General features: G+C 40.7%; 1 protein-coding gene across 4 annotated transcripts in view; it reads right to left on the bottom strand.

Annotated features, from left to right (window-relative positions):
• The window catches only part of LOC137098397 (contactin-associated protein-like 4), a 106,542-nt gene that overhangs the window by 7,899 nt on the left and 71,037 nt on the right, over positions 1-27,606 (bottom strand). For 2 of the 4 annotated variants that reach the window (XR_010910608.1, XR_010910607.1), the window contains exons 21-24: positions 26,594-26,727; positions 25,523-25,610; positions 21,850-22,068; positions 19,939-20,010 (exon numbers count right to left, since the gene is read on the bottom strand). Coding sequence is in view for 2 of the 4 variants with exons in the window: in XM_067474613.1 (XP_067330714.1) it covers positions 17,986-18,182; positions 19,939-20,010; positions 21,850-22,068; positions 25,523-25,610; positions 26,594-26,727 (710 nt within the window). In the remaining 2 variants the exon portion in view is untranslated. Of the gene's footprint in view, positions 1-14,431; positions 18,183-19,938; positions 20,011-21,849; positions 22,069-25,522; positions 25,611-26,593; positions 26,728-27,606 lie in introns of those variants that run through there. The other 2 variants (XM_067474613.1, XM_067474614.1) reach the window with 2 other exon arrangements.

Genomic DNA, 27,606 nt, shown 5'->3' on the forward strand with positions numbered 1-27,606 from the left:
CCTCTGATGTCCTCATTCCTGATCCTGTCCATCCTCGTCCCTCCCAAAGAGAACCTCAACATCTTAAGCTCTGCTACCTCCAGCTCTGCCTCCTGTCTTTTCTTCAGTGCCACTGTCTCTAAGTGAACAACATCGCTGGTCTCACCACCGTCTTGAACACCTTTCCTTTCATTCTTTCTGATACTCTTTTATCACACAACACACCTGACACTTTTCTCCACCCGTTCCAACCTGCCTGCACTCGCCTCTTCACCTCTTTTCCACACTCTCCATTGCTCTGAACCTTTGACCCTAAGTACTTAAAGTCCTGCACCTTGTTCACCTCTGCTCCCTGATGTATCAACTTTTATTTGCCATAATGTTCACCGTGGGATTTTGTTGAATAAATCTGGAAGAGTCTTTGGCATTTATGTTATCAACAGCATTAACAGTATTTTTTTTATAGAATACGTTGTATAGTTTGTTTGTTTTTTTAGGCAAACCTTTTTTTTTTAAATCGCATGTTGAGTTTGTATACTTAACACATATTTGCACAAGAAATAATTGTATTTTCTACTACAAAATGTATTATTGTTTTATATTTCATTGACTATTATAATATAATTTGTTTTACTTACTTATTTATCAGTCGTTTGTGTGATTATTGTATTTGTTTGCTGGATGTTCTCTTTGTTTCCCTATGGGATCAATAAAGTTGTTGAATCTTGAAATTCTCCAGTTAGCTCGTGTGTTAGCATTGTTTGTAATTAGCTAACCGGCTAAAGTTAGCTAGCTGCTAAGCGAAGAATCTGTATGGTTTGTTATTTGACAACGTTTCGTAAAATTTAACAGGCCGAATTCAATATTAGCATTTCCTGTTTAAAATACATCACTGGACAAACTAAAAAATTTGTAAATTAGATTCAGGAATAAACTTTAAAACGTGAGGACGCTCAGGGACGTTCTGTGGTTTGAGCTTCCAGTTTACGGCGGAGTGAAATATGATATACAGTCAACCTAAAAACATCTTCATTAGATCTGAGTGTTCACATGTACCTGAGTTTGACATGAACAGCTTTAATTAGACGCTAATGGTTTTAAACAGCCTACCTTTATCATCCTGCAAGTTTCCTCATTAACGACGCACCTGCACCTGCTTTTTCTTCTTCTTCTTTGGTGTTTTATAGCAGCTGGTGTCCGTGAAGCTGCATCACTGCCTCCTGTTGGTTGTTCATCTCCTCAGCGTGTGTTCGTGTCATAATGTCTCCATATTTTATTACAAATGCACTACTGACTTCACTTGGTCCAATCTTCTCTAACTGTATTATCATCTGTCCTCTTTCTTCGACATATTTACTAAATGATAGTAAAATGTCCTCTGCTGTTACTTCCTGTTTTCTGTTTCGTCCCCGGTTTCTCAGCACACACTTTATTCTGGATGCAAACGTCATTTTGTTGCAATTGCACATTTTTATTCTTTCACACTTTGCTTTTACCCTCTGATTCTGACAAATTCATTCTAAGTTCTCCTTTTTAATGTGACTGCTTCTTTAGCAAATGTGTCTCCTTTTTTACATCCTGGGATTCCTGTGCTGACACTTTTTCTTTTCGTCTTCTTCTATTTCGTCCTCTTCGAGTGTTAACGGCAGGTGGCAAACCACCTCACATGTGCATATCATTACATCTGCTGCAGAGCATGTTCAACATGTTCAACACGTTCAATGGTTTATTTCAGTATATTTCAAGTGATTTTCTTGTTTTTGTAAATTCTGTAAAGTTTTTGGTTGAGTCCCGCATGTCTTATTTGAAGATGCTGGATTAGTGTCTTTTCCTTCCTGTTCCTGGAACAACCTGGAAGGTTGTAGGTTGTAAAGTGTTCTTGCCCAATTTTTAGCACATAATCCTTAATTAGTGTTTTATCCTCAACAACTAGAACTTGCATATCAATGTCTTGTCATTTCAGTGATTGTGTTGCTGACATACGTCCTAATTTCTTCACCCCAACTTTCCAAAGGACAGAGACACCCAAACCCTATAATAAAGACTTTATGGTTTGTTAAATGTTTCACATACAATATCTCATCTGCATAACAATTTTCCACACTATCACAGTTTTGACTTTTTAATCTTATTGTCTAAGCTTGGTTCACCTTTTAATCAACTTTCAATCATCTTTAAAACACTCGCACAATTGCATTAATCTTTATGAAAGATGATTTATAAATAAATGATTTTTCCTGATTTAAAATTCATCGTCAGCACAAACACACCAGGCCAATGAGGATGATTCTGTACATTAATGTTATGATATCAGGGAGATATTTTTATTCTTCTTGATGTTGTGTGAGGATAAATTTCTATTTTGGGAATTTTGATTTATTAGCTGCATCAACCCGAGCAGAAACAATTTGTGGTGAGCTCTGATACCTGCATCATTTAGTGAAACTGGCATCTTGTCACAGTCCTTTAAACGCTCGCTGAGCTCTGTAATCTTCTCCGATTTCCTCACTTTATCCCCCCACTCCCATCTCCATCCCCCCCACTCCCCCACTGTGTTTTAGAAGTGGAGGAAACAGCACAGACAGGCTGACCTGAAGGGATTAGAAAGAATTTCAAAGTGAAAGCCCAGTGGATGGTAAAGTCCTTGTTTGGGAACCTGTCCAGTGGAAGGACAGATAATTAAATGGTATGAACACAGCTTTAGGCAGGTAGTAGGCTGTGGGTTACAGTCGGTAGAAGGTCACCTCACACCAGCTGTGGGAACTCAGCAGCTGGTTCAGGTTAGAGAAAGACTGTGGTCTGGTCACTTGAAAAACACACTGAGCACATTTACATGGATTTAAGTAACCAGGTTACAGTCGGCCGTCTCTGGAAAGCTGATTTCTAAAATCTTCCTTCCTGGCCACCTTCCACTGTCCTCACCCTCTGCTCAGCCTCTTGTCTCTGTCTCAGCTCTGTCTCTTCCCCCTAAACTGTCCATCACCTGTAGCTGCATTGCACCAAATGTTGAGTTTTCCACCTCAGGCAGCAAAACCAATTAGTGTCTGTGACAGGCGACTGCAGAGCTGCTCCTCAAGCCACTCTGCTTTTAGTTTATTCTCCGAGTGAGCACAAAACCATCTGATACACTGACCCGCGTCCGTGCAGGTCTGCAGTGATGCTGCACAACACCTCAGTCTTATTCATTTGTCCCCAGACTTTCCCAGTCAGCTCCAGAACGGCTGTTTAAAGTGTCAGATGTGGCCCCATCTCCACCCTGGGAGCTCGTTGTTGCACCTATTAACTTTATTTTCACCAAGAAAACTTTTACCATCACAGCAATAATTCTAGCAGTTTCTCTGACCTTTGTGAAGCTGTTCATTTCCTTTAGCAGCATGTGTCTACTTTATTTGCATATGAAATCTGTTTGATTGTCCTCTGAAGAGCCTTTTGCAAAGCATCAGCTTGATTCCATTTGGCAAAACACAACAGGAGCAGTTAGTGCGACTGTTTCCAGCATGATGCAATGTTACGCTTTTGCCTCAATTTAACAAAGACAACATCCATTGTCTGTTCTTTGAATCATCTCATCAGCATTACAAAAGCAGCAAACTCTGTTTAATTGTTGGGAAAAGCCAGTAATTAACTGCAATGTGTATCGGTGATCTGTTGAAGCTCCGCAGGGAGATGATCATTCAAAGAAGTTGGTACTGAAAGAGGAAATTCACCTGAGAAAACACAAAAGTGAGAGCTGACAGCACAGACGACAGGGGGGGATGACAGTGTTGCTCCTGCACTGGAGGTTGGTTGAGCTTCTTTACTGACAGGAAAACTGTGAGTTCAAAGATTAAAGATTGGGCTACAGTACGAGTCCATTTTCGGTCCCCTGAGGTACAATCTACATCAATAATTACTGGACCTCAGGGGAACCTCGTGAGCAGAGCCGGCTCTTAGCATGGGCCATATCGGCGATCACCTAGGGCACCACCTGCTCAGTGGGGTGCTGCTACAAGCCCTCAAAAACAAATATAAAGAAAGAATAAAAATACTCATTTGTAGCCTGGACTGGTGGCCTTCTCTCATACTCTGCATTAAAAATACACGAACCAATACAAGAAACCCCCTAAAGACTCCAACTTGACGTGTCCCTGAACCTGCCCTGCACCATGCACATCTCAGGTAGCGGTTCTGACATCAACAAGTCGTATTGATATTGTCATCACGAAAAGGCCTCAGGTATGATTTGATGAAACCATAAATGTCTTTGCAGTTAGAAAGTCCAGACGTGTACGATTTTAAATGAAAGTTTTCAGAGACTTTGGATAAAATTGTAGTGCTACATTATACATTATGTTGTCTTGTTTGCACATTCTGCCCATTGTTACCACACAAAGCATCCATCCATCCATTCTGAGTTCAACCTGCACTGTGTTTGGTGAGTAGACCCACGTCGACCTGAGGGAGTCTGATCATTTAAGGAGTTTGTTCAAAAGCATAAGGTATCAGGAATAATCCACTAAAATTCTCTCCAGGATGGAGGACAAAGAAACAAAAAGTGTCTGCTGCAAACTAGAAAGGGCTAATCATAAGCAGGGCTATGTGAATAAGGGAAACATATTAACATGGGATGTACATGAGCTAGCGGACAAACAAGAGCTCTGGTAATGAACAGAAATCTAATGCAAGTAAACATACCACGAAAACTAGAATCAAGCAGGGACGAGATAGATAAGCAAAAAATGGGTCAGGAACCAAAGGGATGGAACAGGTATGAAAAGAATCAAACTAAAAGTGCGCGTATACAGAGCGGGACCGATATTACCAAAAAACCAAAATGTGCGCACATACAAAACAGATCAGGAACAGGTACAATCAGTAAAACTAAATGTGTGTTCAACAGAGCGATAGATAACACAATGAACCAAACCTCAGACCACAAACAGACAGACAGTCAGTCATAACCAGAAGGCTGCGTGTTCAGTCGGATCCAGGATCTGCCAGTGAGTGAGGGTTTAAATAGACTGGGCCACAGATGAAAAAAAAATAGGATATATGAGGTGGCTGAGGTCAGGTGGCTAAAATGAGTAAAGGACAGGAAGGAGAAACAGGTGAATTACAAAAGAAGAGTCGAGAAACAGGAAGGAAAACTGGAAAGAAAGAGTGAGACAGAAGCTACAGTGACAACAAGAGCAAGAGAGGCAACCGGGGTAAGAATGAAACAGGAGACTCTGTTTTTCAAGTAGAATTGTGGATATGAATATTTGTCATTATTATTGACTAAGTTGAATGAAAACCAGTGACATATATGGACATAATGGTGCCAAGGTGCTGAATAATGAGTACAGCTATCACCACAACAGTACAAATAAGTACCCAGTGTGAAAGGTACCTCGAGCCTTCTAGAAGGTACAAATATTTTCTCAGGGTGCATCTGTACAATGACGTTTGTTATGACAGGACTTGTTTTATTACTGTAAATTTAACAAGTCCTGTTGGATTTTGCACAACCTCATAATTTTGTCCAATGGCTGCATCTTTTCTGCACATTTGACCAACACTCCGTACTGTCCCTGAATGCCTCACAACAAAGTAGCAGCTACGCGGCTGATGTGAGCTTGCTTATGATACATGGTGTCATTTTTCTTCAAGTAAAACCTGACACAAAGACAGTGACAGATCCACTTACAACAAGAACGGAGGAAATACTGAAAACCCTGGAATGTTACAGGGATTATAAGATGTGGGAGCCAGGGAGCAACTATTAAGATTCAGGAACTCCGGGATCTTCTGGGAAAGGTGGGAGGTCTGCAAAAGTTCCTGCTAAGGACCATGCAAAGGCAAATCCGTGAATCTGCATCAGCACTGTGGACATACACACACAGAATGTCTGGAACACAATCACAACACTGGACTCTGTTTTCTACTGACATAATTATCGTGGTTTTCTGACTATAGCTCGTTTCATCTTTCAACCATGAGGTTGAACCACTTCATTAGAGCTCAGAAACATCAAAATTGTTTGGATGGACATGTGTCTGCAACAACATCAGGGTGACTCAAAGGGCTTTAGGGTTCTGCTTTCAAAGGGAAGACAGAGGAGACAAAGGGAAAGGCTGACAGGAAAAGGGAGGTGGAGGGAAGTGAGGAGGAAGAGGAGCACCGCTGTCCAGCTCTGGGAAAGAGCAGGGAAGTAAAAGAAAAAAAAGCAAAGCAGGCAGAAATTCACGTTCAAGCGAATTCACTTCATTCATTTCGTTCAATTCACGAAATTCACGTTCAAGGTTCAGCAGCTTACAGTTCATTCTGCAGATCAGAGTTAAAACACCTCGATTCCACAAGTCTGACTTGACCACGATCCGTCACAGGTGAGCAGAGACCAGAGAGGTCAGATCCTGCACATCAGCAGAACATCTCAGAGCATCGACCTCTTTCTCTGCCATCTGTGGCTTCTGGGAAAAGCATCATGAAAGGTTTGGTTTTTTTTGAGGAGTTTAGTTTTTAATTTACAGTTTAAAATGGAAATAAACATGCACACATGCTCAAGGTCAAACAAACTCCCACACTGAATCAGTTTATAAAGCCTGAGTCTGCAACCGAGGCTCATTTCAGTCAATAATTATTTTCTTAAGAGAAACAAAGCAGCGCACCCACACTACATGTATAATTATATATATTATGCAAATGTAACCTTAAGAGGAGGTTATTTGGAGCGTATTTACTTTCGGTTGATCCTGTCTGAGAATTTCTTTAATAAAAAAAGAGGCTGGTTGTGCTGTGTGGGAAATAAAACGTTATAAAATATTTAGAAAAAACCTCCAAAACTTCCTGACAGGGTCAAACAAACTTTAATTAGTTATTACAACAGGAATATTGTGAAGTTTAATGATCAATCTTCAACATATTTGCAACCATTGGGATGACTAAAACATTCTAATTAGCATTAAGAAAAAACATTGTTATCTTGTTTTTTCTACATGTGGTTGTGAAATTTTGGACCAGATGTCCAACAACGAGCTGATGGAAACTCACCACCAAGCTCAGTGAAGGCGAGTGAAGCCGTAGATTCGCAGGATAAATGTCTGTGTCGTGTTTGTGTTACAGCCTCTTTAATATTAACATGAACAGAGAAGAAAAGTTCAAAATTATTTCTGTGTCTGCTGATGAAACCTGTGAACAGAAACTGATGTTCAGGTAGCTTGTAGATTTGAGTTTTATCTTTGTTCAAATGGACAGGACACGTGGACACTTAGAGGACAGTGGTAAAAGACAAGTACCAACAGATATTTCTATTCAAGCAAAAGCAAGTAAGTACATGGTTTGTATTTTACTTATAGTATTAAAGTAGGCTGCACCTTATGATTTGTTTTCCTTTTAATCTATCGTTTATTCTCCCATTAATATATAAAAAAATAATAAAATGTTTTCAGCCCCACTGCTCCTCCAAGGAATCACACTCACAAAAATCAAGGAATTGTTTAACGACTTTAGCTTTTCTCTTGTTGCAGATCTGTCTGTTATTAGAGCGGAAATGACGTTTTCACGTCTGCGGTGTCCACACGACGACAGACTCCTGTTGTGAATGATGCTCAAAGTGGTTCAGACTGTGGTCCAGGATCAGCAGAGGATGAAAACAGGGTCTCTCCTCTACAGTATGAACAGCATTATAATGATGAATCGGACCCGTAAGAACAGTGTGGGCGGTGATGTAAAGGTTTCTCCCCTATAGAACGGCTGTTAAGTTGCTGTGATGGATGTCTTCATATTTGCTGCGTGTGGTGAATTAATGGTTCCCTCAATCGGTGCACGATATGCAAAAACTGAGAGCAGCGTGGACGGTGATTATGATGAAGGTGGGACAATAAGCCTGTAAAGTGAAGCTTCCATTAGTGAACACTAAGCTAATACAGCTGTGGCAGCATCAGTGTGAGGGAACAACAGCGTTTATTCGAACACATTAAAAACCATGAAAGCAGTGGAGATCACCAGGTTAAAACTGTGAGGCCACAAGGTGATTAACAGGTAACATTCATTTTTCATGTAAATAAAACCCTAGAAACCATCCATTCATCTGAATTAAAGACATGGAGCCGGAGTGAAGCTCATCTGAACAATGGTTTAAAAATAAGTTATTAGTGATTAAAGTGTTTAAAGAATAACACTCATACACTGACTGGAGTTAAAGGGTTTGCAGATTCGAGCTGCTTGAGGCAAATGTGTGATTTATGTGACGAGAAAGCTTGATTTGATTCCCCCCGTCGGTGGGAGATAATCCCATTTTTATTTCAAATTAGTTTTCAGTAACTGTGCTACGATTATGGCAACAGAAACTGATACTCATTTGTAGAAATATTCTAAACCCATTTTATTTTGGTTTTGTGGACACATTAGAAAAAAATCTGAATCCCTATAAACTACGTTGCTATACGACTAAATTGCAAACACCATTAGATTATTGTAGTGAACAAAATTACTTGATCATTATGTTTTTGAAGAAATGACACTACAGTACTTTTATCAAGGAGGAGGCTGTTCCAGGACCCGGGATCGATTCCCAAGTCCTGCGTCTGCCAATATGTGTCTCTTCAATTTGTGTCTCCTGTGTTATAGCAGCCCCCAATCTCCCTCTGACCCCAACCAGCTGCTGTAACCTAATCACACTCATAAACAGATTTATCATCGCTGAAGTCACACAAACTGGACTTTGGACTGTGAAATCACAGCAGAAAATGAAAGTGGATATTTTGCTGCAAGTTTTGGAAAATAAAAATAAGCTTCATTCATATGTTCAGTATTAACATATTTCCTTTCAACATATTTTCCAGGAAACGTATCGTGGTAGCAGTTTAACTGTATAGGAAGATAATTATTCAGAGATCTCACTCATGCACAGTTGCCTTCAGATCCCTACAAGCCACAGACTGGAGCAGTGGAGGAGTTTCTAATCACAGCAACAGGTCAACAGCACAGACAGATGGTCCAGTTACACCCATGAGACAGTTCAATTGTTTGTTTGAGAGTCTGTGTGGGGAATGTGGACAATATCAATAAATCAGAAAACAACTAAAAGTGTAGCTGCTTTACTTTCTGAGAGATGAAAACACCGATACTGTCCACACATTGTCCTTCCCGTGTGAGTCAGCTTACACTAAATGATTCCACAGGGACGAGGGAGGACAAAGACCGGGACAGGTCGTCTTTTCTTCTTCCTCACCAAGCTTCAGTCCATCACTTGGGATGTGAAGATGAACTCCACTGTTTTCTGCTGCCATTTTCCACTGATGAACAAACACTCAGTGCTTCACATTTAAAGTCAAGTCCGTTTAATGTGTAGCATCTTTAATCAGGGTTGCAGCTTCATGACGATAAAACAAAGCCCCTAAAACCAAAAGCCGCCACCTCCGGGGAAATAAAAATGCAGCAGTCAGCACTAACTCAGCTCAGCTGCTCCATTTGTCAGAACAAACAAATTATTAGAGAAAACCCATCAGAGTCTAAATAGGTCCATTTGGAAAATATATTATTCATGTTCCCTGAACTGGCCGTAAATTACAACTGGAAAACTCTTCTCTGGTCTCGTTGGGAGAATATTTTGCCCTTTAAATCATGGCTGTGTTGACACGACTGGTTCCAGCAGTTTTGACACATCCAGAACAGAAAAACCATTCGGGATTTTGTTGATGACTTTTATGTTCTGTGTTTGCTTTAATAAAACACACAACAGTCCTGTGCTCCGTCTGTGCAAGGCTGCTGCTGAATGTCACTGCACACTGACTCAGTGAAAGCCATTACACTTTATAAAACGTGAGGGGGGAGGAAAAAAGAAAGCTGAAGATGTGGAGAAACAGATCGGCAGCAGTAAACTGAAAGCAGGGGAACCCGAACAGAGGCTTTGAGAGAGAATGAGATGGACTGAGCAGGAAATAGGCCGTCAGCTCTGTGTGCGAGATAACAACAAATAGCAGTGTGTGTGTGTGTGTGTGCGTGTGTGTGAGAAAGCCTCATGATAACGGCCATAATGGGGCAGCTCAGGTGATTCCTGCAGCAAAATGGAGGCTTCCCACTTAACAATAACATGATGGGAAATTTTCACTTCTCAAAAAGTGGGTTTGCTGGTTATTATCATCAAGTTATTAGTTATGAGAAGATTTTGGCAGGAACCTCTTTATTCTCTGTAACTGAGGTGAAGCTTTTTATGTGACACTAACCAAAGGGCCAATTAGATAAAAGAACTGAAATAAAATGATGAGGATTTTTCAGAGGAAAGAGTCAGACATCAGTTTCTGAAGTGCTTGAATCTGCACGTGAATCAAACTTAGAACCTGAACGTTTTCGATTTCTGCAGGAAATTAGTATTTTCATTAAAGTAGTCAATGAAAAATACATTCTGTTATACGTCATTGTTCAAATTCAGCTTCTGTCTCGTGCCAGATGTGTAATACGACACGAGACAGAAGTTTCTTGTGCTTCCTTACTATTGTATCCACGTATGTCATTAAAACAGATAACGTCTCGCACTAGAGTCAAACCCTGGTCTTGTCCACCAGCCCATCCACATTCCTATGAGACTGTCTCACTTTATATAACTAGTCTTTGCTTTATGCGTCAGGGTTTCCATTGTACTACACTGACAGGTCTGAGTCTCGATCACCAACACAAACAGGAACCATAAGCATCAGCATGGACTGGACACAGCTTTTGGACGTCCGGGCAGTGAGAACGGCCTGTCCTTATAGGAAGGACTGAGGAGGTCATGCAGCTGTTTCTGCTGTCAGAAACGTGTTGCAGCTGGCTGCAGAACAAAATGATCCTACGTGCTCGTCTCAGCATCCACGTCTGTCTCACGTGTCTGACTGAAGAGGGAGGATGGAAGGACACAGGACAGACAGAGGAGGGGAATAGGAGACGAAGACAGAGACAGGCGATTGTTCTGTAGCCTCACAGCTTTGGTTTAAAAAGCAGCTCCTCTCTTTGTCCTGACAGGGAAAGACCAGCGATGTCTGCAGATTCTGTGCACTATTAAAGGATTCTCCTCAGTTTACACTGTTCAGCCAGCTCACAGCTTCAATATCCAACATTACATTGACTTTGCTCAAAGATTCCTCAGTTTCACATGCTCTTTATCGGGCGGGAGGAGGAGGAGGAGAAAGGCCTTCGATGAGAGCAGAATCCAGACGACCCGCCAGCTTTAAATTCCACTGATAAGCAGGTAGAGATTTAAATCTAATAGAAACTGAAAACGGATAATTTGCATTATTTGTTGATGCTCCGGTGATTAAATCTTCAGAATCGTGCAGTGGAGACGCCATCAATAAATCCTGAATACACAGGTTTACTGTGGTTTTCTTTTTTCATCAGCTCCTTCACGCACCTGTATTTGCTAATAGACTTTGGACGATTGTTGTCATATAAAACACCGTCTCCATGACGATCAGTAGCAAACAGGATGCATAATAAGTCCATTACATCACTCAGCATTAGATTAGTTCACTCTGTGTTTAGGGCTTTTACCGAGTGCTGCTAAGGCTGTGTGACATACGTGACATAAAAACATACTACATTTAATGGATTTATTTGATATAGAAAAATTCAACCACTGATTTCATGAACTTTTGACTGTGTAAATATTAGTCTTTGGTTCAGATGCGTGTTGCTGTGTTATGGAGAAAAATTATTCTAGAGTCAGATTTCATATGTACGGAAGCAGAGAAATGTCACAGATGCCTTTATCTTCTTATGTGCCGATTATCTTCCGATACGATTCTGTTGTTATCTCTGGATAACAACATAATTTAGCAAAATCCCAATGACTGTCTTGGCTATCTGACGCCTTATCCTTCAATGTTTGTGTAATAAAAATGTGATTTTGTTTGATTCAACAGTGACTATAGACTGTTAATATTTACTATAGTAGTTAAGAAATCAGATACTACAGAAAATACTTATTACACATTATTCCAACATTTCTTTCTCCTAGTCTTCCAATTAAGGGAAACAACGTATTGCATATGTTTAGGGGCAATATGACAAGTAGGAAGTAAGATCTATCAAGAGCATGGAGCCCAATGATGAGTGAGCAAAAAAAGCCTAAAAGTATGTGAGAATTTTTACTATTTTAGCACCTTTTGATGGACTGATGGACTGATAGGTCACGACCAGAAACATGAAGGTTGAAGAGCTGTAGCATTCCTACTTTTTTTGTGGCCCGAAATGTTTTGCAAACTTAAATACACAGTCCATTTTTATAAAATAATTAAAGCTCAAAGGTGAAATTAAGACCTATTTAATGCATGTGACGATAGGGGAGATGCAGTTCTAATCAATTTGTCCCCTAATGTTGTCAAGGACAAACAGAACATCTTGAATACTAACTGATTGCAATTAGCTGGTCGGTCGAGGCTCCTGTGTCACATGTTTGATCTTCTCAAGTAACAAGCCCACCTAAATGAAATGTCTTCATTATGTCCTCAGACAGCGGAGTGACTGTGGAGTGACTCTGCTGCTGTGATGTAGGTGCCATGTAATTACTCATCTGATTGAGTTCAAGCCTTGACAAACATGTCCGCGGCCGCTCTGATTACAGCCAGTAGGCAGGCTGGGTAATTACCTGCAGTAAGAAAAGAGCAAATGAGAGAGAAGCTCAAAGGTTTCTCCTGTTTAATGAGACAAGACTCTGTAAGATCTTCAACTCACAGGAGGTTTTCAGACGCTAAAAGCCTCACTTTTCTGTGTGAAGTTTGGGAGTTTTGGAGTTCAACTCGTGTCTGTGCAGAGTCATTTTCTAATCAGTTCATGCATGAGTCCAAGTAGAAGTTTGAGGCAGATGAAATGAAAGCAGGCGGGATGAGATCGGATGGGATAAACATGAGGATAAAGTGACTTTGACCACCCAAATCTGTGGAAGCATGTGGCAAAAAGAGTTTTTGAAATATCAGATGGATGGAGCTTCACCTTTGACCCCTGAAAACTAATCAGTTTATCTTGGAGTCCTGTTGTTCACATTTGAAGAAATTCCCTTAATTCTGAAATAGCAAGTTCATGAGAATGAGATGGACAGTTGTACGTACAAAGCTACAACCTGAAGAAACTATGGCTGTCGCAGGCGCAGAAGCATTTGAAATTCACTGTCACTTCGCAGAGCGTGTTGTGACCTTTCAACAAAACTGTGATCTTTCTCTAACTTTACCCAAAGAGCTTCCAAACTCTGGAATCAAGCTCAACTCAGTGGTGACACAGCCTCTGTCTGCCAATGCAACCTCAGCCTTGCAACTTGTTTTTTGTGCCGTTGCTGATAAAGAACAAGATCTGGACTTGTTGACCAGATCACCTAAAGCAACTGTAGTCACACCAAAGTTTTTCTTCATTGTCCACATGGAACAGCCACAGCTGCAAAATACGGCAAAGGGACATAAAAATGACTGCAAACCACACGTGATGCAATTCAAGTCCTAATTTTTTTCTGGCGATTTTGGATTTGTAACTGTTGTGCTCGGCAACATACTTTATAAGGCCGGTGCATCATGACCAGTGTTTCCTCTACATTGGTACCATGGTTGCCATGCCAACAAGACTCCCCGCCATGCTTACATGAAGACGGGGAACTGCATTAACGAGAACAAACGTATAAATCAGACAAATCTTTTCTTAGCATCACACAGCGGTTACATTCTGAAACTCAAACAAACATGGTCCTTTATTATCCTCTAACCATCGGATCTGGACATTTTGACTCACAGATGACAAATGTAACCTATGAGAGATGATTTAATTTCTCTCTCTCTTTCTTTATGAGAAGCACATTACACAATTATCAAATACGTATCACAAATACTGTTAATAAATACATGTACAATATCTAAATGAAAGAATTTGTTGACTAAGGAACTATTATAATTCAGCTACTGGTTCCAAACTGCCATAAAAGGTGACAAAGACACTTTTGGATAAATAGTCACACAACCAAAGATCTTTACACTGCTTCCCACTCATTTCCTTTTTTTTTTTTTTTTTTGTGAAATACAAGTGCAAGAAAACAAACCATTCTTTTCTCCAATTTGCACTCTCACACACACACACACACACACACACACACACCGATGGGGGAGCTGGAGTTGGGGTTCGGTGTCTTGCTCAAGGACACTTTGGCATGTGACAGGAGGAGCTGGGAATCCAAAAAACAACCTAACTGAGTCACAGTTAATTTCTATACTAAAATTAAAAGATGAGAACAAAAACATAACATCACAATAATGCGACACACAGAAGAAGAGATGTAATGTTTTAAAAGGCTCAGTCAAATGCTTGAACTTAATCTTCAGATGCTATCAGAAATACCATAAACTAAAAAAGAGGACTTTAGGACTTACGTTAGCTCACATTTATGCAGAAATAAAGCAAATACTAAAGGGTTCGCAAACTTTCAAGCACCACTGCATTTTTGCATATCTGCAAAAAACGTCAAACATGCATAAATGATGCAAGCACACACAGACGAGATGGGGTTGAACAGATGTGGCAATTAATCTTAATGATCAAGTAATATATAAAGTGGCCTCTGCTGCTCATCCCAGCATTTCATCGCAGTTTGAGGTGCACATACAGTAACTCTGCATGATGCTGTAGTAGCACTACACATAATAACAAGAGAAGCAATGAATTCATAAAAAATTAAATGTATTGATTCAGCACATCAATTAGTTAAAACTGCGCTGACTCAGCATGAAACTAAATATTTAATCTTGTTAAATAAAGAATAGATGGTCTTCATGATGTTTGATATCATTGTTGATGCTGCAGACATCGGTTACTAGCCTCACGTCTTGTCTTCACAACCAGTAACTACAAGATATTTGCAGCTGAATCATTTAGTAACCTGCAGGCCCAAGAGTTTCAAAGGCAACGAGGTTAAGTGGCTCATTACTGGGCCACAGCTTTACATATTCTGCAGAAGCCATCAGAAAGGTCAGCAGTGGAGATGTACATCCTCCCACACAACGCTTTGCAGGAGCAAATATAAAAGATGTAAATGTATGTAATTGTTGTAGTTGTTGATGGAAGAAACAAAAGAGCTCAGCAGTTCTGAGCTTCAATGAAAGGGAGTTTTTCTTCACGCGTAAATGTCTGATTCACAGGCTCCAGTTGCAAAGTCAGTTTCTTCTCATAACATTTAGTGGAAAATGTCCTATTTAAAAAGGAAAAACAGGCTCTTTAGAAAACTGTAGTTTTATTTTCATCAAACAGGATTTTGTTGATGGCCAAACAACCAGGATGTGGGCAGAGTCTGTGGATTTCTACAGTGTTTCACTCACACAACATCACTGTTATTGAACAGCACAGTTACAGTGATAAGAAACCAAAACCCACCAATCCAAAATAAATCAATCATTAAAATAACTTCATGTTAATCAGTTGCTCCCTCTCCATCCTGTCAGTGACAAAATTTGAGAAATTAGTGTTGGTGACTCTTTCCAGTTGCAGATGAATCCACATCTGTGGTCTGCAGTGAGCGCTTGCTTTAGTGTGTTTGGTGGGTGATGTAGGTGTTGATGGTGAGGGGTCTTGGTGCAGCTCTAGGACTGTGGCTAAAGTGATTCAATACTTTGGCCACACACACCAAACTTGGTGGTGGGATTTAATGACTATCAGCTTCGCGGCCTGTTCGTACCAGTATTTTAAAACAGCCAAAGTCTGGAAAACTAATAATTTAATATTGCCAATGTTTGATTGGGTCAAAGGAAATTTGTTCAAATAGGTCAGGTTTTTGAAATTATACTCACTAATTCTACTTGAAGCATGTTGACAGATATTTGAGGAAATGAAAAGCCAGAAAGCCAAACACTAGGAGCTGTGGTAGTTTACGACTGGAGCTTATTGGATGTAATGCAACTGTTTTCCCTTTACAAGTAGTGTGACCAGACCCAAGTCACACATTTCATCACGCAGTATGGATCAATTTAGCTTGTGGCTTTCTGGTGTGACCAGGTGTTTCCACGGTAGTTTCAGAGCGACACTGGACTGAGGTTAAAGGTCTGATGTGTTTACTTGCTGACGTTCTCAGTGGAAAATGAAAAAAGGAAATGTGTTTTTAACATTTTATTTTGCCCTGTTCTTCACCTGCATTATATCCTGGCTGCCAAGGTTACCTGTCGAGCTTATGAGAGAAAAATGCAATTTGAAGTTTTGTCATTAAAATACCATCTGTGATTTGGGGTCTGTGTCTGATAAACAGTTGCTGTCGATGCTCTGTCAGCATCTTAGCTTCCTTCTGTTAGCAGCAGCTCTTCACACATGCTGAATGAGCACAGAGATTAGCTTCATTATCAAAGTGAAAGCGTCTCTGTTATATCCACATCTGCATGATACACGGTCTTGGATTATCTTTGTCTCAGCCTGATCACTTCTCTGCTTTCGATCCAGTCACATCCCCCCCGTCAGACTGAAGCAGATTAGTACTTCAAACATATTTGCTGTCTCTGTGCGTCCAGCAAAGGTGCTAGAGTCCATGCTGCTGTCACAGTTTACTGGCCTTTACTATTTGGAGACTCGGAGAGAGCTGCCGGGAGGAGCTTGCTTTTGTTGAAGTGCAGGAGTATTTGGTTGCAGATAAAGATGGTGGACTACCAACCTCAGCAGGAGGTTGTTAAATTTGGCACCAGCTGGCTGTGAAACAAAGATAGTTGGGCAATAAAAAGAGTTGTTTGTGTTAAGGAAAACCTTTGGACAAAGCCATGTGTCCCACAAAAAGACTGGGACTGACAACTTCAGGCTAAAACCGAATAAAGGAAATTAAGAGAAAGAAAAGAAAGGAGATTAGTGGGAAATCAATCCATGCTGTAGAAGAGTTTCAGTCTCTTAATGTTCATTTCACAAAGAGAAGAAATGCACAATGAGTTTGTATGAATCATTAAGTCGTTTTCAAACCTCTAGTTCGTTTGCTCTGGTCTGAATCAGTCACGCAGTTTGTACTTGGTCCGTTTGCCGTCACTTCGGTTTCCTTTCGCACTCACTGAAAAATCCAAGCGACTTATAATGCATCATGAAAAGCCACGTGAGAACTGTCTTTCCCCTCATTGGTTAAAAGGATCTGGGGCGGGATCCCAAATGTAAAAACGTAAAGTAGATCTCTAGAAAGTAGAACTTTTCTTAAAACAGATAAGCTGTCAACTAGCTGTTGTTTGGGCCAGATGAGGTTCAATCACCTTTCACCTCAAACAAACTAGTAAATGCTCTGTACTTATAAAGCACTTTTCTAACTATTGGTACTCAAAGCTCTTTTCCCCCCATTCACACTCACACTCACACACACAGTCACACACACACAGTCACGCACACAATTCAGGAATTGCTATGCAGCTCTCCAACACTCATCTCTCATCCAGGTGTGAATGCTCTGTTCAGACCTGCACAAATAACCTACACCAAGGGGCAAAATGAACTACATTTTGATTCAAACGAACTAAATGAGGTAGGTTTGAAAAGGATTTAGATGAAGCCACTCGTTAACCAAAAATAATCACTTGCACATTTTCCCAGTGCACAGCTTCTCACAAGTTTCCCTAAAGGAGGACATGGAGGCTCCAAAGAGTCCACCCGGCCTTCCCGTTACATCAGCATCCTTCTGAGGGCCTGATTTAGGGTCGAGGCCTTTAGCAAACATCCGTTTGTCATCGACGTCGAAAAGAGGATCAGCCAAACGATGCAGGTCACAATTCTCAGCACCTTGATTCCCTGGAATAAACTAAAAGACAAAAATCTGAGTACATACAACTATTCAGCAGAGTGATTGCTGTAGACATGTACATTCTTTAATATGTACAGTTTCACAAAGGAGAATGTGAAAACCTTCAGTCCAGCACTGGTGCCCATTTGTATCAGTATATACACTACATCTAGTACAAGACAAATAGTGTTTTATGCTTTTCCACACTCTGTGGAGCCTCCATCAAGAGTCCAAGTGGCTCAGTGCAGCGTGAGGTCCTGAGGCGTCTGCACCCTCAGCTCCACAAACCCACAAGTTCATCAGGGATCCCGTTAAATGAAAAACTCCCTTGGGTTCTCGGAGGAAACATTCTGAGGGTCCATCTGGGTGTTAAAGGTGAAATCTTGGCTATCGTCCTGTTTCACTCCCTTCACGTCCTGGTTTTGATATGTTTCTTTTCTCCGATAGAGGAATCGGCCAGTTACCACCAGGCCGCTCACGACCACAAAGATCACCACCGCGATGACACCTGCAAGGCAGTGGGCGTTTACTCTGATATAATCCAACATCTCTGGGCAGAGTTACTAAGTACATTTACTCAAGTGATGTACTTATGTACAGTATTGCCTTACTTGTAATTTACTGGAGTATTTCCATTCCACTACATTGCTTTACTTCTGATCAGATAAAGATTCTAAGACAAAATCTAATTTCCAAATAAATTGTGATTTTACTGATAAACACCATTTAGTTCATACATTGGTTAACATTTCCAATTTTTTAAATTTCTCAAATAAATCTGGACTAAACTTACACATTTGTTAATTGTTACTTATTTGTGTACTTTGTACATTTGTTTTATTTTCCCAGCACAGCTGTGTCCTATGACATTGATTATTGAAACAATAAATAGCACTGAATGTGTTTGCTCAGTTTCAGATTTAGGTTTCTCCTGTTCAGACCAACATGAAAACCAGAGAGCTAGACCAAGGAAACCAACAGCAGTTGATGACAGAAACATTGTCAGAGCTGTAAAGAAAAGTGCATCACGATCTATTGTTTGCAGTTCATGACCAAAGTACAGAGGTTACACCAAAAGATGCAAACCACTCAGCAAGAAGAACAGGAAGACCAGGCTGGAATTTGCCAAAACGTACAGAGATGAGTCTCAAACGTTCTGGGAAAATATTTTTTGGACTGATGAGGCAAAGATTAACCTTTACCATAGTGATGGAAAGGCTGAAACGGACTTGGGGATCATTCATCGTGCAGGAGGAAAATGAAAAGCATCACAACAGAACGGAAACGTTGGGTGACGTGAATGGGTCAAAGGTTTGACGCAGTTATTGCAAGCAAAGGATTTTTCAACTACTTTTTAGGTCTTATTCATTTTGATGTAGTTTGAGTCCATCTGTTCCAATACTTTTGCTCACATGACAAATTGATAGGTTCACAAAAGGTGCTGTCCTCTAGCTTGTGTATCCAATTTCAGATGTAAATACCTGGAAATCAAAGCTGAAATGTTGATCTCTTGTCTCATATTCATCTTTTGATGTCAAAGCCAAATGTTTTCAGGCTACAGCAAAAATAAAGGAATGGGCCTCACTGTTCCAATACTTTTGGAGGGAAGCATATAGTTCTGCCTTGAGGCTCCATCACAGCAGACACATATCACAGAGTCTTTTTTCTAAAGTCCCGTTACGATTTCTGTCCATCTCTGTCTCGCTGCAGGTTTTGTGTGGTCATTCCACTAATGTGTGTTTGAAACTCAGTGAGCAGAGTTTCACTCGACTTCCGTTCTGCACATTTTATTATCCACAGGATGTGTCAATTAATTGGAATTCCAAAATACAGCTGAAATCAATTTCACACTGTACTACTTTGGTTTGAAAATGGCCACACATTTTCAAGATAACAGTGTGAAAGTCCCTCCATCAGCAAGTCAATTCAGCCGCGGTTTAATTAGTTCAGCTGTCCTTTGTGCACGGAGTCGCCGAGATTTAATGGCCAGTTTGAAACGACTCTCACTTTTTTCAGTCTACTTACTATCATTTTCTTTCATTCTGTAGGAGCCATTAATGCTTGATTTTGAATCGACATGACCAGGCACAAGAGCAAAAACATGTAATTTATTGTTGGAGTTTCTTGTCCTCTGTCCTGACCTTCAGCCAAATCTTTTCCCTGTATCTACTAACATCTGCCTTCATTTCAACACGGATAAACACAGTGGACAAACACGACACAGCATACAGTACTGTGAAAGAGGGTGACAAGAAGTTCAGTACCTCCAATCAGAGCAGAGTCGGTCCTGATGGCATTGACTAAAGGTTGACCTGAGCCCATCGAACCAGACTGGTCTACAGCAGAGAGAGACACAAACGAAAGAAAATGAAAAACCAAAGGGCACCAAGAATTAGAACTAAAGATTTCCAATGCAGACGCAACAAATTTAGAAAGTCAGGGCATCATCACAGTGCAAACAGCAGCTGCATTAAAAAAAGCTGCAAAAATCTTTTTTCTGTGGTTCAAATTCATTATCGCATCAAGCATCCCGTCATGAGTCTCCTCAAGAATGGATACATCCTGAATCAGGTGCTGTGAAGTAAGATGTGTGGTGTGAACAGTACGAATGCTAACAGAATTTGTTAAGAATATATACAATCATTATTTCAAAAAAACATCCAGTGATGAAGCATTTGTTCTAAAACAAAGGGTTAATACTGAACAACTGAAAAACCACTTTGGTTAAAACTGTTAGGATGCAGCATTTTACCATGTGTGAGGTTTTGTTGGCACTGAAGAACATGATCAGACGTATCAGCTTGGAGCTAAAATAGAATATCAAATGCATTTAGTTAATTTGCTCCTTTGTATCATAAATACAGGAGTGTATTGCTTGGATGCACCGTTAAACCTAAGTCAATAAGTAAAAACATAGTGAACCCAGTAGAGCTAATATTGTGGCTAATCAGTGTATAACCACCATCTGCTGTGAACAACCACACAGTACGTGCTAATCAGTTAAAGCTGGGAACATTGCTGATGGACTTGGTTTCATGAAGTGTTTATGAACAAGTGCTGCTGAAAACCCAATCGTGCAGCAAATATTAAGGTTTCTATCCACAACAAATTTCCTCATGGTTAGTTCAAATAGCATATTTGGTTTGTGGGACAGAATCAACCATAAAACTGAAGAATTACTGCACACTGAGGAAGAGAACGCTGGTTGGGTTTAGTTTAGTTTGTTTTTTTGGCTTTTGGTGCAGAGAATTGTTCTTAACCTCCACTAACAGAAGAATTTTGTCTCATGTCTTTGATCAGTGCATCAAGGCTGGATTCCTGCACCCACCTCCACCTCATCCCTGCCAACATAAATGAAGATATATGAAGACACTACGACATTTACTGCTAAACTAGATTTGGATCTGGGAAGAATTTTGGTAATAATAGAGAGCTCACATTATTGGATTTTTAGTGTGTTCAGAGTCACCACAGCAGATCATTAGTCCACATGCTAATTTGGCACAGTCTTTACGCTGGATGCCCTTCCTGACTCAACCCTCCCCAAAACCAGGCTTGGAACCGGCACTGCAAAGCTGGGGAAGGGCTGTTGGGGGTTCAGTGCCAGGAACACTTCGACATGTGGTCGGGAAAGAGCAGGGCACGAACCTCCGTCTCTATGGTTGGTGGGGGGCCACTCTACAAGCTAAGCCAGTTCCGCCCCAAGCTCACATTACTCGATACTGTTGTCTGATCAATTACAATTTTGTTCATTAAAAAAATAACGGACACACAGAAAACCCTATTGCACACATTGAGGAACTTGGAAACCTGGACAAGTCCCTGCAACAGAAAATAAAAATTCATGTTGTTGTAAAAAGAACTGCATAAAAAGCTGGAGGACAGGTTGGTTATAAAATCTTCTACTGTGGCGGGAGGGTGTAAAAACCACAGGACAGAAAATGGAACCTGGGCAATAAAAAATAAAAAGCTCAACAGAAATCCCAGGATCTCTTCCTGAGTCAGGAAAATGATTTCACTCCAATATCACCTCCACACAGGCGCCTCATAAACCCAGCAACACACCCTCTTTACCTAAACAATAAATATCCAGTTCAACCTTTCCCAAAAGAAGGAGCTGTTCAAGGTTCAAATCATCCAGGTAAAGTTGTTAAAGCTGACTCCTCCCCTTTTACCTGACAGGTGATGAGTGTCTTCAGCTGCGTAAGGATTTGCCGAAGCCAAGGAGCCACAGTTAGACTGGACTAAAGGTCCGGTGACGACGACGGGACTGTTGTCTGGGTGGAGCAGAGCAGCTTTCAATGGGCTGATGGAGTTAAAGAGGACCACAGACAGACACCCGGTGAAGCCGAGAGATGCCAACCTGGACAGATCGGGATCCAAGTCATCTGATTCTGAAGAGACAGAGACAGAGAGAGAGAGAGAGACAAAGAGACAGAGAGACAAAGAGACAGAGAGACAGAGAGACAGAGAGAGTGTAAATGAATGAAATCTTTAAGATGTTTTTATCTTGTGTAACGTAGTAAAAATACTAACTTGATGATTCCTAAAATAATAAAAAGACATGTACATGTAGTTTTAAACTTGTTGTTTGCTCTGAAACAAGACATTGAAACACCCATCTATTATCTGTAACCACTTATTGTGTTGTGTCATGATCCATCTAACAGGATATTCACCAATTAGCCTTCTTTAACAGAAACTGCACTTAGGTTAAGGTGTCGAGGATGAGAGAGAGACCAGAGACCCTCAGTATGCGGAGACCAAATCGAACCCCCTCACACACACAACCCCTAAGGACGGCAGCAGCTTTGTAAACCTGGACAACAGGACGTCATACACACTACTTACCAAAAGTTAGGGATATTCGATTTTCAGGAGAGATTTCAGAATGCAGCTAAATGCACTATGACCTTTACAGGTGAATTTAATTTGATGTCTCTAAACTTTTGAATGCAACATGTCCAACTGTTCAGTGTTTCAGTACTTATTGCATAACACGCTGTTCTCCAAGGTGATTAACTGCAAAAATCTCAAAGTCATCGCTAAATGTTAAACAGTCCTCTTCACCATGCTGTTCACGTTTTGACATCATGAGACCAAGACGTCACCTAACAATTGACAAGTTATTGAGACATTGACATTATCTTTTAGCTTTTGTTTTAAAAAATAGTTGGAGATGAAGAAATTACCATTGGCTTTTACTTAAATGTCCTACTTTCATGAGACAACATAACTTTTTAGGAGTAGTGTATGTCTCCTATGTTATTAAATACACAAGTCCTGGGAAATGAAGCTTCATTTGACTTTTAACCTTTTGATTTAAGGCTAAATCATGACGCACATTAAAGGGTTATTGATGCAGCTTCACGTCGTCCTGTTGTGGGAGCAGGACACTGATTCTAAAGATCAGACCTCCCCCTTGACCTCACATCCACCACAGTCTTTCCTGTTTTTATATCTAGTGATTGGGTTCAACACCAATCACTTCCTTCAAACATCTCGCAGGCAGGTACGAAGGGATCCGAGACCCATGCTTGTTGACGTTGTGTCCAAATTTCCTGTCCTACATCGACTCCACTCCCTTTTTTACTTTAAGAGAACCAGCTGTTGAAAGAGACAGACGTGAGGATTTGTCCATTGCTGTGATTCGTCCTCCCCAGCTCGGTGAGAGCAGCGACAGAGTGACATAGTGAGTAAAGGGAAGAGAGGGAGTCTTTCCTGATTGTTACACAGGGGTTAGGTTCTAAAACGCAAACATGCTCACACCTCTGCACAACCCTGCACAAAAAGTGTTGTAATTATAAATAGTTTTTTTAAAAAACAATATATGAAAACAGCACAGTTAAACATCGTCTTTCATAATTGGCAGGAATATTCTGTTGCACGTCATCAGCATAAACAGCCTGTTGGAAGAGAAACATCCCAGGGGCTTTAATTGAGGCCCACACTGAGACATACAGGAGAAATTCTTTGCGTGCAATAAATACATCTTATTAATATTCACTTTGATTAACTTGACCCTAACATATAATTTGCCAACCAAATGTGCTGGATGACAAACCTCTATTATCCTGTTGCCGTCGTGCCCGAACATTTTCTACAGGAGACAGATGTGCACTCTGTCCTCTGTCCATTCATTCTGTTGACTTAAATCCCTGTCGGCCAGCAGTGTGCAGCTGTGAGAGGAGATGTTCCTGCTTTCAGCAGCTGAATCAGAGTCTGTTCAGTTGACTCAGAGGTGACTTCTTTTTATTTATTTTTTTTACTGGGACACAGCTCCTCTCAGCTCCACCACGTCTCTCTCCCTCTGTGTTTGGGTCCATTAGTTAGGCTGACGGATGGCAGCAGTTGGCAGGAAACAACAGAAAGTTCAAATTTCCTGCCGATTTCCTGACTTTGATCCACGTCTCTGCCTCCTCGGGTTTGACGGTCAGAAGCTGACATGACGCGGTTAAAACCATGAAATGAGTTCGCTAAGAGACCCTCGCCAAAGATTTACACGATTTAAAGAATTTCAATGAATGAATGGGGCCTGGTGGATCAGTGGTAGAGCATCAGGTGCAGGATCGAATCCCACCTCACCAGGAGAGGCCACCTGTACCGAGCCAGGAAAAATTAAAATGAATTTCACCCTCTGAATATAACATATCCTCCCTAGAGGGAACAGTGGGCAGCAACAACAAGTGTCTTGATCAAGGACAAACCTGGTGTGTGGGCTGATTTACAGCATTTAAAACCTAGTTTTACTTAGGTTAACAATGTGTAATTCTGACTCCAGGTTGAAGACACCAGTTTACTTATTAGTTTGAGTGAAACAACCAAACAGCAACAATGGACAACTTTGCTACACCAGAGGGAGGCAGCTGTCCCAAAAAGAATAGAAATGACCGACTTCTTTCATGTAACTTGCCAAATGACACCAACACAAACTGGAGCTACTGTATCATGCTGATGTTCTTGCTGAGCCATGGACTTTACTATGCAGTGTGATTCTTTGGAAAGGGACTGTGTCTTGTCGGGAAACTGGGACTGCAGCCCGAGGCCTCTCAGCCCTTCATGGTATTAGCAGCTTATATCTCTGTCCGTCTCTGAAGGAGAAACGCTCAGAGAGAATATGAATAATTCACGACTGAGGCCGTCACGGTCTCACCCCGTTGTTACAGGCGCCAGTCCAGAACTCAAACCCGCACCTTAATCAAGATGTGTTACAGTAAAACATCTTCTCGCTTTAACTTGACTCTGAAATCTCTAACTGGTGTTAAACGTATTGACACCTGGTAGGTTCAGGATGTTTCAGTAATACTGATGAGAAGATACTGGACAGATGGAGTGTTTAGCTTCTTTGAGTAGGACAAACGAAACGAGATGCACAAACACTGCAGCGGACGGGACCGTTGACCAGTCAGGAAGAAATAAGAAGAGAAATAAGACGTGTGGGTGGGATTTTTAGTTTTCAGACGGCAGCTTAATAATTATACTTGACATTAGAAGAAATCTGAGCTTACTGGGCTCTGTTCATGTTAATATCAGTTTCTATTAAATCATCAGGAGAAATAATAGAATTATGCTTTGTGCAGCTCATCGTGATCTCATACACTGTTTTGTACTTTGTCACAATAGAGCCAGTTTTATAGAGTACAGTTCATTTTACCTGTATAAAATTCATCCATATAAATCTTTGTGTATGATCCAGATCCAGATTGAAAATAATTTACCAACTAAAGCTCAGTTCTTCATGGACTGTGCTGCTCAGACTCATAATCCTGAACAGATCCAGCAGATCCAGCTGTACTTCAGTGCAAACGAATAAAGTTACATTCGATTCTTTAAACGTTCCTCACTTACCGTAAACTTTGCCCAGCACCACAGACTTGATGTCATTGAATTCTCCATCAAACGTCAGGTTGAAGTCTTCTCTGGGATTGTCGTCAACCTGAAACAGTGTTTTCTAGTGTTAAACTGTAGCATTTGACTATGATGGAGCAGGGTTTACATTGTGGGAGGAGTAAACGTGATGTAGAAATAGTTACGATCTATCATTTAGGGACCAAAACACGCCTGATTTTATGGAAATCACTTGTGTAAAGCAGACTAAACTTTCACCGTAAGGCTTCACGTTTGCAGCTAAAGATAAAATAATGATCTGCTGGAAACTGATAAGATGCTATGCACCTCATATTTCAGCAGAGCCTCACAACACAGTGAATCAGGAGGCTGCATCGGTGCAGGAGGAGGTCACCTTGCTATTTATCTCCGTGTGTGATAATTACCAAGGTCTTCAGGCTGCTGAATGCTGGTTAGACCGTGTTTACCTTATACATCATCTCAGACTGCTGTTAACAAGATAAAGACACGCAGCAGATCGGAACACGATTAACATGCATTACATTTCATCTGTGGCTGGTTTAACGTAGAGTTTGTCCTCTTTGACCTGCTGTAGCTGGACAAAAGAGGCTGATGGTTCAGCTGAAAGGAAAGTGCTGACTTGGTCTTGTACTGTACAGTACAGAGTAATATATATAATACTATGTGGGAATCTGTGTGTGTGTTACTTTATTTGCCCCTGAGATTAGTGATTCATTTAGAAAACCAACGTTTACGCTACGCGGCATCGATAAAGCTGCTGTTTTACAACAAGCCAACATCACAGTGTGTGAACTTGCTTGTATAATCTAAAATCTGGCTAAACGTGTTGCACCTCATTGAAATGAATGTGTGTGAAAATGTGACTGATGCTAAAGACCGTTTCCCAGCAGCTCAATCGTGTGAACAATGGTTCTAATATTAAGTTTAAACTCTAAAGGACTGTAGTCCACTTCTCAGGAGGCAGACGGAGCAGAAGTTCTTCGTCCTCTGGTATTCAAACCCTGCTTTTTAGCTTCACCTGAAGGACACAGTGGATAAAGGAGGACTTACCTGCACAGACACAGAGTCCGTCCGTCTCCTGATGGTCACAAAGTGCAGCTGTCCGTTGGCCAGGCTCCTTACGCTGCTCCTCAACACGTCAGCCTCCCTGCTGCTGTCCAGCTTGTATCTCAGCTCCAGCTTATCTACACACACACACACACACACACACACACTTCCTTTATTATGCAGATCTAAGAGATCATCACTTGGTGTAAAGTTTTATTTTTTAAATTTCCTTTCATTTTCCTATAATCTTGGATAGAAGGATAATCACATGTCTTATCCTACAGGGATACTGTAACCATGTTGCTGTATTCATTCACAGGATTTCTATGTTTTTTCTAAAAAAGTCTTTCCATAGCATCCACTACATTAATTAACAACAAAAAAACTAACAAAAACAACACATCAGCAAATTGAAAGCTCTTAAATATATTTCACTGCCTGTTACTCTACAGAGAAAGTGAGTGGATTATTGCTGTAGGACCTGCTGAGGAGGCATCAGCATCGACATGGGCAAAAAAAAAAAAGAGCTTCACAGCAAACAACAGAAAGCTCTCAGGGATTTAATTTACCTGACAACTTCACTTTAATGCTCTGCTGTCCATCAGCAATCTCATTAACATCAGGAAAAAAAAAGAAGAAAATCCATTTATCCATTTACAGCTAATCTAGCTGCAAAGTGCTGATTTTATTCAACTTCTGGATACGGAAAATGTGATTTTAAAGTCAGAGTGCCTCCTACTCTTAAAAGCTAAAGTCACGACTAAATTACTAGACTACAAAGTTTGTGGAACACGGTTTTCGGCTGTTTTTTTTAGCAGCACGTTGAGCTGTCACTCATCACTCAGAAGACAATGATAACCAGTGAACAGAAAACATAACAGGCAGCCGGGTTAGACGGATTAGAGCCACCGGCGGCTGACGGGGTGAATCCTGAAAGAGGACAGATCCAAAAAGATGCTGATAGATGTGGTAAAGCTGCAGAGCAGAGAATGAGGAGAATGTTATTGTACATACGT

Source organism: Channa argus, chromosome 14 (genome assembly GCF_033026475.1).
Source record: "Channa argus isolate prfri chromosome 14, Channa argus male v1.0, whole genome shotgun sequence".
Taxonomy (NCBI): domain Eukaryota; kingdom Metazoa; phylum Chordata; class Actinopteri; order Anabantiformes; family Channidae; genus Channa; species Channa argus.